Raw genomic sequence first — 13,854 nt, 5'->3', positions numbered from 1 at the left:
CAGGATACTTTATCATAGCAATGAGAACAAAACCAAGACACTCACAGGACCAAAATTCCTGTGTATTAATACTTAACTCATTACTGAACAAATTTGCCAAAGAAAAAGATTTAGCCCTCTACAAATCAATTTAATTTCCAGTATTCTTTCCCAGTGTCTGCAGTATCACTGCTATAACACTCCAACTTCGAGGCAGTTATTGTATCTTGATGGTCTCAACTCCGAAGTTCTTAAATGGTCTCTTGCATATTGTAAATATTCTCTTGAAGGGCACTAGACTTTACAATGTTACCATGAATTTCTACTAATGTTTATGAAATATCTAAGGCTGCTTATTGTTCAACAAATTTAATCTAATAATAGGTTTTGTGGTTCTTTGTATAATTAGGTACACAAGAATAGAAGTTAGAGTACAAGGACAAACTATCTACTTTGAATTCCACCTCATGCTAGTCCTGGTAACAGCAATATTTGGACTGAAATCCAGATCCCTGGTAAATAAAATTCTTACTTATTACTTTTAGATAAGAAAGAAGCTTGAAGTCAATAAAGTTAGGTTGGCTGTGAGTTGTAGGAACTTCGTTAAGATGGAGAATTAGCATGATGGCCCTTTAGAGAAAGGACTCATGTTCATGAGCTGGCAGAAAGAGCTAAAGCATTAGGAAGAGCACACAGGATGACCTCTATACTGATTTTCAAACTAAGCTATTCAGTTAGTAGGGCACCTTGCTACCTTGCTTCTCAGACACAGTGCCTATGATCTAGATCGCTAATTCTCAACCGTCATAATGCTGCGACCCTTTAATACAGTTCCTCATATTGTGGTGACCTCCCAACCATAAAATATTATGCTGCTATTTCAATTTTACTAATATGAATTGTAATGTAAATATTTGCTATGTAGGGGATCTGATATGTGACCCCTGTGAAAGGTTCACTCAACCCCCAGGTTGAGTACTGCTAATCTAGATGATCTTCAGGAAAATCATTTCCGCAGGGTATACACAAATAATCTGTGGGTCAAGGCTGCACATTAAGCTAACTGCAGAACTTGGCATATAATGTCATGAGTCTCCAATGTGGTACTGGGTTTATAGCCATGAAGGGATCATGGAGAGTACCTGAAGTTTGGCACAGTGTGTCAGTGTCCCTGAAGAGAGCCAAGATGAGGTCATTGGCAAGGGTGCCACCTCATTGCTATGGAAACCCCAGAATTGAAGGAGTCATGGAGAGAAGTTGAGGCTTAGCACCATGTGGCAGGGTTAAAGTCCCTATAGAGGCCAGCAGAGGCTACTAGTAAAGCCTCAGTATTCAGTACACTAGAGACATTCACCAAAGAAAGTAATCAGCAAGTATGGAATGGACCTGCTTGAACCCACAAGGTAGGTGTGTAGGTGTGTGTGTGTGTGCTTTCCAGCTTGGAGCTGTGCAAGCCCTTTGGAGCCCAGAAATTGTGAGTCCCAGACTTCTGGACACTGAGCTACAATATTTGATTTATACTGCTAGATTGGGAGTTTTTCTTTAACCTGGTTGTCCCTATGCCCTGGTTCTCCCTTTCTGGAACATATATAACATGGTTTTGATTTTATAGGAGTCTACAGTTAGGAGACCGGGTTTAAAAAGAGACACTGGATTTTTGAAGTGATGAAATTTAAAAGTATACTACATTTTATATTATAATAGTAATAAGATCTTTGGGAAAAAAGGGAGAGATTATGATTTAAAGTGATATGTTTGTGTGTCAAAGATGAGAAGAGACGTAATCTTATCATTAGCTGTTCACCTGACACTCTTAAGAAGAAGGAACCTCAACTGAAGAACTATAACCATCAGAATGGCCTACAAACATACCTGTAGGGATTTTCTTGATTGTTAGTTGATGTAGGAGTGCCCAGCCCATGTATAAGAAAGATAGCTGAGTGTGAGCCCAGAAGCAAGGCAGGAAACAGACCTCCTCCATGCTTAGTGCTTTAAATGCCTACCTTAGATCCTGCTCTGAACCAAGTTGGTTTTGGTCCAGAAGCAAACAATCACGGAAACAAAAGAGCAAATTAGAACACGTATTACTTTAATAAAACACTCATGCTTCTTGGTATTCTTTTTCTCTAAAATACATTCATCAGTTCTCTCCTATCTCTAGTAAAGGCTTCACAGCATCAAGAAAATGTAGGGGTCTTAGGTTTAAATTTAACCAATAGTTTCTGGAGCCTAATAAAAACTTTCCAAGACAGGGACTGGCTGAAACTTCAGAACCTCAGTAGAAGGGGCCTCTACAGAGGCAGCACGATTTGTAGTAGAATGGTTATAAGCATCCTGTTTTGAATTAAAAATTCAAGCAACTCACCATTGTTCCAAAAGGAATGGCTCTAGAGGCATGATAATAAATGGCTATGAAGTTGATGAAGAAGGCAGTGCCGCACACCATAGCTGGAATAAGGAATGCTCCAATAAACATCTGCTTTATCCATCTCCTCCCTGAAAGAAAAGGGAAGCTATAAAAAAAAATCTGAGCTACACAGACAAACATACATTAATGTTTAAAATGTAGTATGTAGTTCCAAATTATTTACTTAAACATTCAATACAAAGGTTACTAAACCTGATATACTAATAACTGTTTCAAATCAATTATCTTTAAAAAAAAATCAGTCTAGCTCTTCTTTTGTAGTAGAAAGTTTATAAAAGTAGCTATACTGAAAAAGAGCAATGACCTGTCATGTAACACTGATGTCTTTGTTTGGATTCTGTCAAAGAACTGCCCTGAGCTTTTGTACATCATTTGTTATGGTTTGGATACAAAGCTTATTGTTTTCTAGTTCTAATTTTGTCAGAGATTTTTCATTTTTGATGGTGGAATCACACCATCCCAAATATTAACATTCCTCCAAAGAAACTCCATTCTGAGCTTTCTCTTCTAGTTCATTTCTTTTTCACAGGAAGACACAAGAGCCCTTCCTTTCCAATGGCCAGCACTGAAATCATCAATGACAGAAGGAATGACAACTAATTAAAGTCAAAAACCACTGTTGTTGTTGTTTTTTCTTCCCAAGATAGGGTTTTTCTGTGTTCCTGGCTGTCCTGGAACTCACTCTGTAGATCAGGCTATTTTCAAACTAAGAGAGTCACCTGCCTCTGCCTCCCAAGTGCTAGGATTAAAAGTATGCACCATCCATGGGCCAGACTTGATCTACTGATCTATTATCAGACAACTCCATCCTCACATTGTCCTTTCCTCTATATTGCATTTATCTGCTCAGCTGCAGACAAATACAAATGCAACTCCTTATCTACTTCTAGTTCCCTCTGTTCCACACATACAATCAGTTGACCAGCCTTCTGTGCTGTGCTTCCTACTGCTCCTCACCTCTGTCGAGACTCTGACCAAAATCTGTGTTATCCCCAGGTTTAGCCTGGATCTAGAACACTGTAGGCTGGGGACAGTGAAAAGATCTGGAGCCCCAGTACAATGCAAACCTGAGACAAATGAAATATTCTCAATTCTCTGAGTTGACCTCTTTATTACCCTGAATTTTTAGGGACTGTTCAAACAAAACTATCAGCACACAGTCTCAACCAGAACACAATCTTTAAATTACACTTTCTCAAATATGACATTCCTAGGCCTGAGTCTAACAATATTTAAGAACAAGTACAGTATAAAGCAAACTGTTCTTAATTTACAATCAGACAAAAAGCAAACTTATATACAGATATAAATTCATTTCCTATTTTACACAAACTTGTTTCTGTCATAGAGACTGGAACTCAGGTTTAACCTAACTGGTTTTCAGCAGTGGAAGTTACACTAAGCACCTTGCTTCCTTAGGATGTCTTCCTACACAGCAAGACTTCATATCTGGTGGTAGAGTTAGAGTCTGAACATCTAAATCAAACAGGAATCAATAATGATATATCTGCAGGCCATCCAAAGAACTGTCTAAAACAAAGACACTGTTCACACTCTATCTACTAAAATCTACAAAATAAGCAATGGTAAACGTGGTCATCTAGGAGGATTTTAAATGCTCCTCTGCTCTGATTTCCTACGACTTATAAAAGTTTCCAGGTTTCTGTACTAATTTTGAATTTGTGACAATCTTGCTGACTCAGCCTTCAAAGTAGTGGGATTATAGGTATGAGCCACTGTGCCCAGCCCTATCCTGCTCTTAGTAGAATGCTGAACATATACAAACATATATATGTGTATATACATATAAACATGTATTTGTCTATATATACACATACAAACATATATAGACAATATAAGGCAGAATCTCCTAATGCTGATCATGTTTAAATAGGCTGGAAAAAAAAATCACAGTAGACTGTCTCTATACTTGAGGTCTTTCAAAAACCTTACAGTTATAAGTGAAAATGTGCATATTTATCAGTGCAAAAACCTTTCTGACCCTATGCTATCACAGGTAGAGTGAAGAATCTTCAAGACTCAGAACGTCACCACAGAAAGAAGCACCACCATGTATCACCCTTATCGTTGGGGATTAGTAACAGCAGAGCAAAGAGGGTATTTAAGATGAAATCCTTTCGCCTGAGACAATGACACAAAATAAATCTTTATGAGGAGTCCTTTGATGAATACTGTAAGAGACACTGGTATCCTAATATCCTACTGCTTCCTAATATCCTACCATCATCTGCAAGCTTTACTCATAGTCATTAAGTATCCATAAAACAAACTTCTATAGTCACCCATAAATAGTAACTTTATGACAAATAAATATAAAGGCAGGCTCACCAGAAGCACATTTAGGGAGCTAAGTACCTCAAAGAAACATAACATCAGTAATTTAGATGTACTCTTGTACATGTTCTTTGGTGCTAACTTCACAATTATTAATTATTCATAATTTCAGGAAATAAAACACAAAGGTTCCATAGAAACAAGACAGAAAACATAATAGATTTGATAAATTGTGATTGTTTGATATATTGTGATTGATATGCACAATATAACAAGGGCCTTTACTATTTCTACAACCTGTACTGCCCATTTTAAATTTCAAATACGTCTCAGTAGAAGGATACCATCAATAATTAAAGATTCAAGAGTGCTAACTCCTAAGTTACCTCCTTGTCGAGCATACAGACTTCCTCCAAAATACCCGTTCACTGGAGATGTAGCAGCATAGACAAATATGGCTGTACTGAGCATTGATCCCCTCCTGAAAAGGCACAAAAATAAGCATAACAAATTAAAACAAAACAAAACAAAGACACAGAGTATGTCCCCTCAGCATTACTTTAGTATCAAATATCTACTTACTAGAAGAGAAAAACATCCTATCATGGACTGCAAAAAACTATAAAATATTCCCAGTCAAAGGTAACTTCAATGGTATCAAGTTGTATCTAGTCTACAGCTGAATTTACAATATCGTCTAAATAAACACTTTTCATTTCTTTGGTACCAATGACAAGCTGGCGCTAAAGCTCTACTTATAACTCTATACAGCAATTCCATCATATGGGTCAGGATATTCTCTGTTTAAAAATAAAGATATCAGAATATTCCTTTTTTATAACTGGTTCAACACTAAGGTTTCTGTCTGCTACCAAAAATAATATTCAAGTGGGATAACTTATATTAAATGCTACTATTTTAAATGACACAACATGCCAAGACTTAACTTTATCTAGTTTTATTTTTTCAGTAAAAGACTATTTTTAAAAAATATTTACTGGTCCACAAGGCAACTTTATGTCAGATGGACAATCTCTAGCCTCTTCCCAATAATGAAATCTAGAGAATTAAACCAACCTTCATGTTGAGTACAACTATAAAAAACTATTTCTAAAATGCCTAGTTGAAAAGAGATATTAAAATAAATGACAGCATAATTCGCTGTAAAGTAGAAATATTTACTACTGATTAACATCCTGCAGATGACAGCCCACTGGTTTGCACTATGTAGCATCTGCTCAAACACCTGTGCTCATTTCTTTACAGTGGCTGCAAAAGTAAACGCATATGTGTAGTGCAAACACTGTAGTGTTCATCTCCAGCCACATCCAACTTGACCCAAGTGTGAAGATCTGATAGTCTCAAAAAGATCACAGATCTCTAAATTAATCAGTTAAAAAAAACAAAAACAAAAACAAAACAGACCTTTTTTTTTGACACAAGGTTTCTCTGTGTAACAACCCTGGCTGTCCTGGAACTAGCTCTTGTAGACCAGGCTGGTCTCTAACTCACAGATCTACCTGCCTCTGCCTCCTGAGTGCTGGGATTAAAGGCATGTGCTAACCACGGCTCATGAACCCAAACATCATAAGTACTAATTTACTCCTTCCAAACAAAGATTAACAAATATGACCCATTCTCTTTATAAATGTATTTGTCTACAGATATAGCTCTAACTACAAAGAGAATAGAAAGAGCTGGTTTTAGTGTAAGATGAACCTAACGCTAGGCAGAAGTTCTTAGTATCAACAGAAAGAGCTCAAAAACTGGCCTGCAGTCTAAAATGACTTTCCAGGTTAAGTCTGCAGTCTCCACTTAGGATAGTTTTAGCATTCAGATCTATCTTTTGTTTCTTTGTTTAAAAATACAAACATTTACCCCCACCCTCCAATAAACCACTTTCATTTACAATGAAGAGTCCACAGTGACAGCCATTCTCAAGACAGGAAGGGAGGCTGAAGAGCAGCTGCCTTACCATCCCCAGTGAGAGACTTCTCCAGAGCTAGCACCACACATCAACTGGCACCACGGTGCCACCGTTCTTCTACCTACACCTTCCAAATGTTTCTTTTGACTGTCACAGTGACCACACAGGCAAAGTAATCTTCCCCATTACATTAGCTGCTCCTCATTCTGAAGAGCGTTACATCACTGGAGTGGTTCACACCAACCTCAGACGCACATGTGCCCCTCTTCTCACCATTTCACATGGCTATGCCACCATTTTCATTGTCATAACATGCAAATTAAAAACTCTGAAATGTGATCAAAACCAGTTCATCACCCTTTAGCAGCAGTGTGTAATTTAGTCAAAGCCCTTCACCTCTCTGAGCTCTACTTTCCTACCCCTAGGACAGACATGTAACATGCAGGGTTGATGCGCACAGTGAAGGTGCAAATGTGCACACAGTAAAAACATGGGACCCTGACTTCTCCATCATAACAATCCTGATAGCTTTGCCACTTTTAAATAACTACATACACATCAAGTAAACACAATACCTACTTTTCATAATAACAGGCAGAATGTTGTGTGGCCTGCCCTTAACATCACCTATTAAAGAACTGAAGGGCATTAAATCAGAAGAGTATGCATTAACAAGAGGTGCTAAATTCTAACACTGTCATTTTCAAAAGAAAACCACAACAAAAATTTGGACTAGAAAAGCAAAAACTGGGATGCTAGAAAATTTGGTTTTCAGTCACAACACTAATATAATAATAATGGGGTTAACATCAACTCATGAGTGGTAAGCTCAATGTGGTAAGTGGTAATCAGCACTTAACATAAAGCATGACTGCCTGGCAGATTTGTGTTTGTTTGGCTTTGCTTTTGTTTTTTTTCTACACAGGGTTTCTCTGTGTCGTTCTAGCTGTCCTGGAGCTCATTCAATAAACTAGGCTTGCCTTGAACTCACAGAGATCCAACTGCCTCTGCTTCCCAAGAGTTGGGATTAAAGGTGTATGCCATCACCTCCTGTCTTGCTTCACAGATTTGAAATGTTCAGGATTCAGTTCACCTGAAAATGTATTATAACCTAAAATATGAACTACTCATCAAAACTCTGCAGTTTAAATTTGGTTCAACTGTTTTAAAATGTGGTAAATGAATGGCAATGCAATGGTTAGATTACAGAAACATCACAGAAAATGTTGAGAAACAGCTTGTTTGGTTAATACATATTCCCTTCAGTTAAACAAACTAGGTACTTTATATGGGTAGTCTAAGGATTCATCAAGACCTAGTCCTTTTCTCAAGGAACTATGCAGCAGAGGAACAGAAATTTAGTATACGGTTAAATTAAAAACCATTTTTATTATTATTGTGTACGTGTGATCTGTGCCTGAGTGTGGACATGCACATTACAACATGTGTTTGGAAGACAGACAGGAACTTTCTCAAGTCAGCCCTCTCCTTCCACAGTGAGAGCAAACTAAGGCCACCAGGGGTGTTTACAGTTATTTTATGTTCACAACTAAAAAGCCATTCTTTCAGCGGCACAAATTTACTACTTGGCCATGAAAAGCTACACACATATAAGAAAGAATGTACTATGAACTGAAATGTAACTGGAGTCATTCTGACTGAGGAAGTCTCAGGCTGCTGTCTGATGCCTGGATTATAATGAATATATCCAGACACTCCAGTGCATTTGTCTGTACATGCTGTGGTTCTCTGACAACAAGGCGACAGGACCACACTCAACAGACGCCTGAGCTTGCTCAGCAGGTAAAGGTCAATGCAAAGGTAAATGGTAAAGGTGCTTGCCGTCAAGCCTAACAATCTAAGTTCAAGCCTGGGAACACATGGTGGGAGCAGAGAACAAACTCCTAAAAGAGTCCTCTGACCTCCACATTTGTGCTGAGGCATGCACATGCCAATACACATACACATTTGAGCACACAAACACACACATACAAACAAAATGATTTAAGAAATGTCAGCAAACGGTTTTGCTAATAAAAAGTATACCCCAAACCATGCCAAGACAGCATACTGACTTAGGACTCTAAAAAAATAAAACAATACTGTAAAGTGCTTTGTTTTACTCTTGTAGAGGTCTCAGTCTGAGTATAAATGTGAAGTACTAATTTGGTGACTGAAATTATAAAGATCCAGTTGAATCTAAAAAAGTGCCGGTTTCCATTTTCAAACAGCTCTGGACTGAAAGTAGCTCTGCCTCTCTAAGGACATAACCAGTATAACTTGGAATGGTCAGCAATGCTGGAAAGTTTAAGCATGTATAGGGAACCATGATTCAAAATATTTAAAGGTTAAGATCTGTCTGCAATAATAGCATGGACAGTATTAATAAGTGAATATTTAATAATGATTGACTTAATAGATTACAATGACTAAAAACATTATTTACGACAAAAAGTGATAAAGTACAAGCACTTACTCTGTATATAAATCCTCTATCATGGCAACAATAATAACAATGAGAGACACAGCAAATATCTGACATCCAGAACCAATGAGAGAAGAAAATATCAGAGGGTGACTTGATGGTCTAAACACATCTCCATGCACCTGCTTCCATCCATATTCATCTCCTAGGTCTCTGTCCTGTATATAAGACACATAAATATGTATAAAAAATCAACCCATTCAGAATCAAAATGAAATACAGTAGATAGGAAAGAAATACAGTTGTAAGCTCCCTTCTTCCACACTTACATCTTTCTAAGAGTTCAAAATACTGAGGACTAATGTGTATGCTGTGAATACATTTTATTACCATTGGTTAATAAAGAAGTGTCTTTGGCCTATGGCAGGGCAGAACACAGTCAGGTGGGAAATCCAAACAGAGCTATATAGAGAGAGTAGGTAGAGTCAAGGAGATGCCATGTAGCTGCTGAAGGAGAAAGACACCAGAAACTTACTGGTAGGCCACAGCCTCGTGATTTAAGATATAAGAGCTAGCCAATAAGAAGCTGAGCTAATAGACCAAACAGTGTTGTAATTAACAGTTTCTGTGTGATTATTCAGGTCTGGGCGGCTGGGAAACCAACACACAGCCTTCATTTACAGAAGACAGACATTTCAAACTAAAAGTAACTTCTGTCCTAACAACTCAGAATGTTATGTTTACTGTATGAGATTCATGAAGGTAAAAGTAGGGGAGAGAATAGGCTTGGGGGCAAAATAAACAACTTGGAAGAGTTAGGGTCTCTCCTAGTACTGCTTCACTCTCAGGCCCTAGTCCTCCACTCACACAGTGACTAAGGTTCACCACCATCAACGGCCAAGCAGACAAGAAAAGAGAAGTATATTTATACCAGTACTTGCTCTAAAAACATAGAAATGCCCTTTATAGCCCAAGGTAAATATTGGATATGAATATTTAGTCATCTACAGCTTTAAAAATAAAATCTTTATTAAAATTCAGCCTGAATAACACCCAAAGATCCTTGAATAATTTCTGACACAAAATTTCATAAGAAAAATAGAAGTAATTATTTTTTACCATTATTACAATATGCTTAGGATGTTAAAATTTGATATTTTAAACTGCTTCTCAAACCTATTTAATGAAGTTCACCTAGGTATTAGTATTCTATGGGACACACTATTGTCCTATAAGTTAATAAAAAAAATTAAGGATAAATCTCTTTCAGATCATTAAACTTAATGTATGCTAATCCTTCCACCCATCCCTTAATTCAACACTTAACAATATCTTTAAAAAATATATCAAAACTAGCCTACATCCCTAAGTGATTCTGAAATCAGAAGCTCTGTAAACTAAAGTTTGTTTCCTAAGTATGATATATGGCACCATAATTATTTGGTGACAAAATCTGGCTGGAGATAACAAGTGTGTCTCGCTTATTGGAACATTTAAGTTCTATTGAAAGAGAAAAATACCTATTTGAATAGAGCATGACTCTAGATCTCACAGGGAACATTATTACTATTGTTTCTAAACTTTGTAATGCTAAGGATTAAACCCAACACTAGGCAAGAACTTTCCCACTGAGTCACAACCCAGAAAAGTAAAACTTGGCTCAATCTCCTGGGCTCAAGAGATCCTCTTGCCTCAGTCTTCTGGATATCTAGAACTACAGGCATCTGCTATGGCACCTGGTTTTATGCCTTCTTTGAAACCTAAGAATTCTGAATTCTGAAAACTCACCTGCCCTTACTAACTTAGATTAGAAATTGTAAACTATATACCAGCATTGAAAATACAAAGGCTGGCTGGAGAGATGGCTCAGCAGGTAAAGTCTGGCCACCTAAGTTCAACCCCTGGAACCCATGTAAAGGTGGAAGGAGAGAACTGACTCCATCAAGTTGTCCTCTGACCTCATCATACATGTTCCTAGCATGCATGCCCACAGACTCCATACACATAGACAATACTAATACATCATTTTTTTTAACTTTAATAAATATAATAAGCAGTCTGGAGAAATAGCTCAGCAGTTAAGAGCACACTGCTCTTCAAGAGGACCCAGGTTCAATTCCCAGGGTCCGCATCAGGTGGCTTGCAAACACCTGTCGCTCCAGCTTCAGGGGGACCCAAGACCTCTAACCTGTCCAAGCACCAGTATAACGCACACACACACACACACCCCTAAGATAAAATAAATTTAATAATATGAAAAATAGCTCTCATTAACTGTAAAATAGAATGTTTACTCACCATGTCATCCATTTCTTCTTCTTTACTGTATCGGGCATAATCTTTTCTTAAAGTTCTCATTAAAATCATTGAAACTAAACCCACTAAGAAGATCACCATCATGAAGGAATTGAAAATTGAAAACCAGTGAATCTAAAATAACAGAAAATAAAATGTTACCAGTGTGAAATATCAGTTAAAAAATTCATGTTTCATGATGTCAACTGTATGTTAATGGGAGAAAAACAGCATTTTTATATCTTTTATAAAAAAAAATCTAAACTTCAGAGACAATTGGGTAGTTGTTCAGAATGACAAAGAGCTAGCCTTCCTTACAACCAACTTCCATGAAGCATCCTATCATCTTCACAGACTTTTCAAGTCAGACTCACTAAACCACTTTATTATTTAGCCATAAAGCATATACAAATCAACTTTACATGGAAAGCACATGGCCAATGAAGGTTTTCACTTAAGTCCTGCAAACTTTCATGCAGCTTCTGTTTCCTCATCCATTGCTCTGTGCGGTGTAGTAACGATGGATGTATGGGGCAGCACGTGTCTGGCAGGTCATCGGGTAAATATGTGTGCTCATCTCCTAACTGACAAAAACCCGAAAACCTTACAACGCCGCCGCCCCCACCATCACTACCATTACTATGAACACAGGCTTCCTTCCTGAGGATCTGCTTCACCTGCTTCCAGTTAGTCCCACCCGATCACCCTCGCACTCAGCTCTCTCCCCAGGAGTCACTCCCAGTGACTACCAGAACAATTAGTGTTCCTTAACTCCTCGATGTTCTCAATGCTCTTGCCTTTGACATCATTTGTACATCTGTCACAAAAACATGTCCAGAGTATGGCCTATAGTAACAAAGTACTACTTTATCGCCAAAGACATCTTAGAGCTCAGTACCCATCTTGAATTAAGTCTGTAGATCTGCACACTTACTCTGTTATTTATATTTTACCCTCCCAAAGGTCCTTAATGGTATTTCTGAAGTTTCTCTCCTCTTCAAGTTTCCAATGCCTTGTTTTCTCCTGTCATCTAGGATCCAGCACAAAACAACCTTCTAAGATGTATCCTCCTACATTTGTGTTGCTCCCTTTTCACTGTTGCTACTGGGCAATAGATCTCATTCCCACTAAGGCATTTCCCCTCTCGTCCCCCACACCCCACTGCCTTCTTCCAGCATCAGCAATCTCCCTGTACAATGAAGACAGCTTTCACTCAGGCGAATGTGCTAAGGATGTGCACCAAGGTGAAGAACAGTCTCGCCTCTGTAATCCTCCCTGAGCTTCAGGGACAGAACAACTCTATGGCTCCTCCTGAAGAGCAGATGGCCAACTGCCTCTGCCTCACACAAGAACCAGTCTTCCTTCCTTCCTTCCCTCCTTCCTTCCTTCCTTCCTTCCTTCCTTCCTTCCTTCCTTCCTTCCTTCCTTCCTCCACTAACTTACCTACTGAGTGCCTACTAGAATTATAAATAAAACATAAAATGTTTATTTTGGAAACTTTGCAAAAAAAAGGTACTATTTATCAAAAAAGTATAACTGAAAATTTGTACAAAAGTAGTCTGTAATTTGTTTCCATTTCCATTCCTGGAATCATTACAAGTTTTAAACAGTAACAGGAAAGCAGAGTAGTGTGCAGCACATCACAAAATTATTGCATAAAATAAAGCAGAGAAAGACAAGAACCACACACATTATCTCATTTGTATGTGGTACACAGGTGCTCTCATATACGCTGACAGCAAACAACGGGTACCAAGAGGCTGAAGACAACAGGAGGGAGGACAGGCTGGGTCAAAGTCACCAAGAAGGTGAGAAGGATACAATGTTCTGGTGTGTTCTTGCACACAAGGTGTTTTTCTTTTGTAGGCATGGTAAGTATTTATGTGAAATTATGTACAAGGTTTCTTTTATAGGCATCTTCTTTTGTAGATAGACGACAATGTACAATACATTTCAAAAGTGATTTTGAATGTTCTTGAAAAAAACTTTTATTATATTTTATTACATTTATTTGTTTATTACATTTATCTGTTTATCTGGTGTGTGGTTAGTTCTCTCCTTCTACCAATGTGGATCCCAGGGACTGAACGCAGGTCACTAGATTTTACCTGCTAAACCATCTCAATGGCCTCTTATGTTTCCATAATGAAGAAATGATAAATATTTGAATTTGAGGGGATGTTTAATTTGGCTTAAACAGTGCATTTTATACATACATATATATGCATCAGATGTTACCTCATAAACATATATAACTTACATGTTTTATCTATCCATTTAAAATATAAATTTAAAATTTTAAAGTATTAAAGTCTCTAATAAGATTCTCTAATAAGATTCTCTGCTATTTTTTAATCTAAAAAATACAATCTAAAGTATAAACTTTAAACCAATACCTACATTAATGCACTGTCAACAGTCTGAAACTTCTAACATTCCTTCGGCACTACTCTAAAAACTATACCATGTGGTATACTCTTGAAACGTTTATACTGAGAAATAGTT

General features: G+C 37.6%; 1 protein-coding gene across 1 annotated transcript in view; it reads right to left on the bottom strand.

The window, feature by feature from the left end:
* Tm9sf3 (transmembrane 9 superfamily member 3) overlaps positions 1-13,854 on the bottom strand; it is a 51,433-nt gene that overhangs the window by 13,526 nt on the left and 24,053 nt on the right. The window contains exons 6-9 of the mRNA XM_085693924.2: positions 11,353-11,484; positions 9,106-9,272; positions 5,089-5,183; positions 2,345-2,475 (exon numbers count right to left, since the gene is read on the bottom strand). Of these exons, the coding sequence (XP_085550050.1) occupies positions 2,345-2,475; positions 5,089-5,183; positions 9,106-9,272; positions 11,353-11,484 (525 nt within the window). The remainder of the gene's footprint in view (positions 1-2,344; positions 2,476-5,088; positions 5,184-9,105; positions 9,273-11,352; positions 11,485-13,854) is intronic.

Source organism: Myodes glareolus, chromosome 7 (genome assembly GCF_982192425.1).
Source record: "Myodes glareolus chromosome 7, mMyoGla1.1, whole genome shotgun sequence".
Classification (NCBI taxonomy): Eukaryota; Metazoa; Chordata; class Mammalia; order Rodentia; family Cricetidae; genus Myodes; species Myodes glareolus.
The sequence above is the reverse complement of the archived record's forward strand: the minus strand, read 5'-3'. Positions and strand labels throughout refer to the sequence as shown.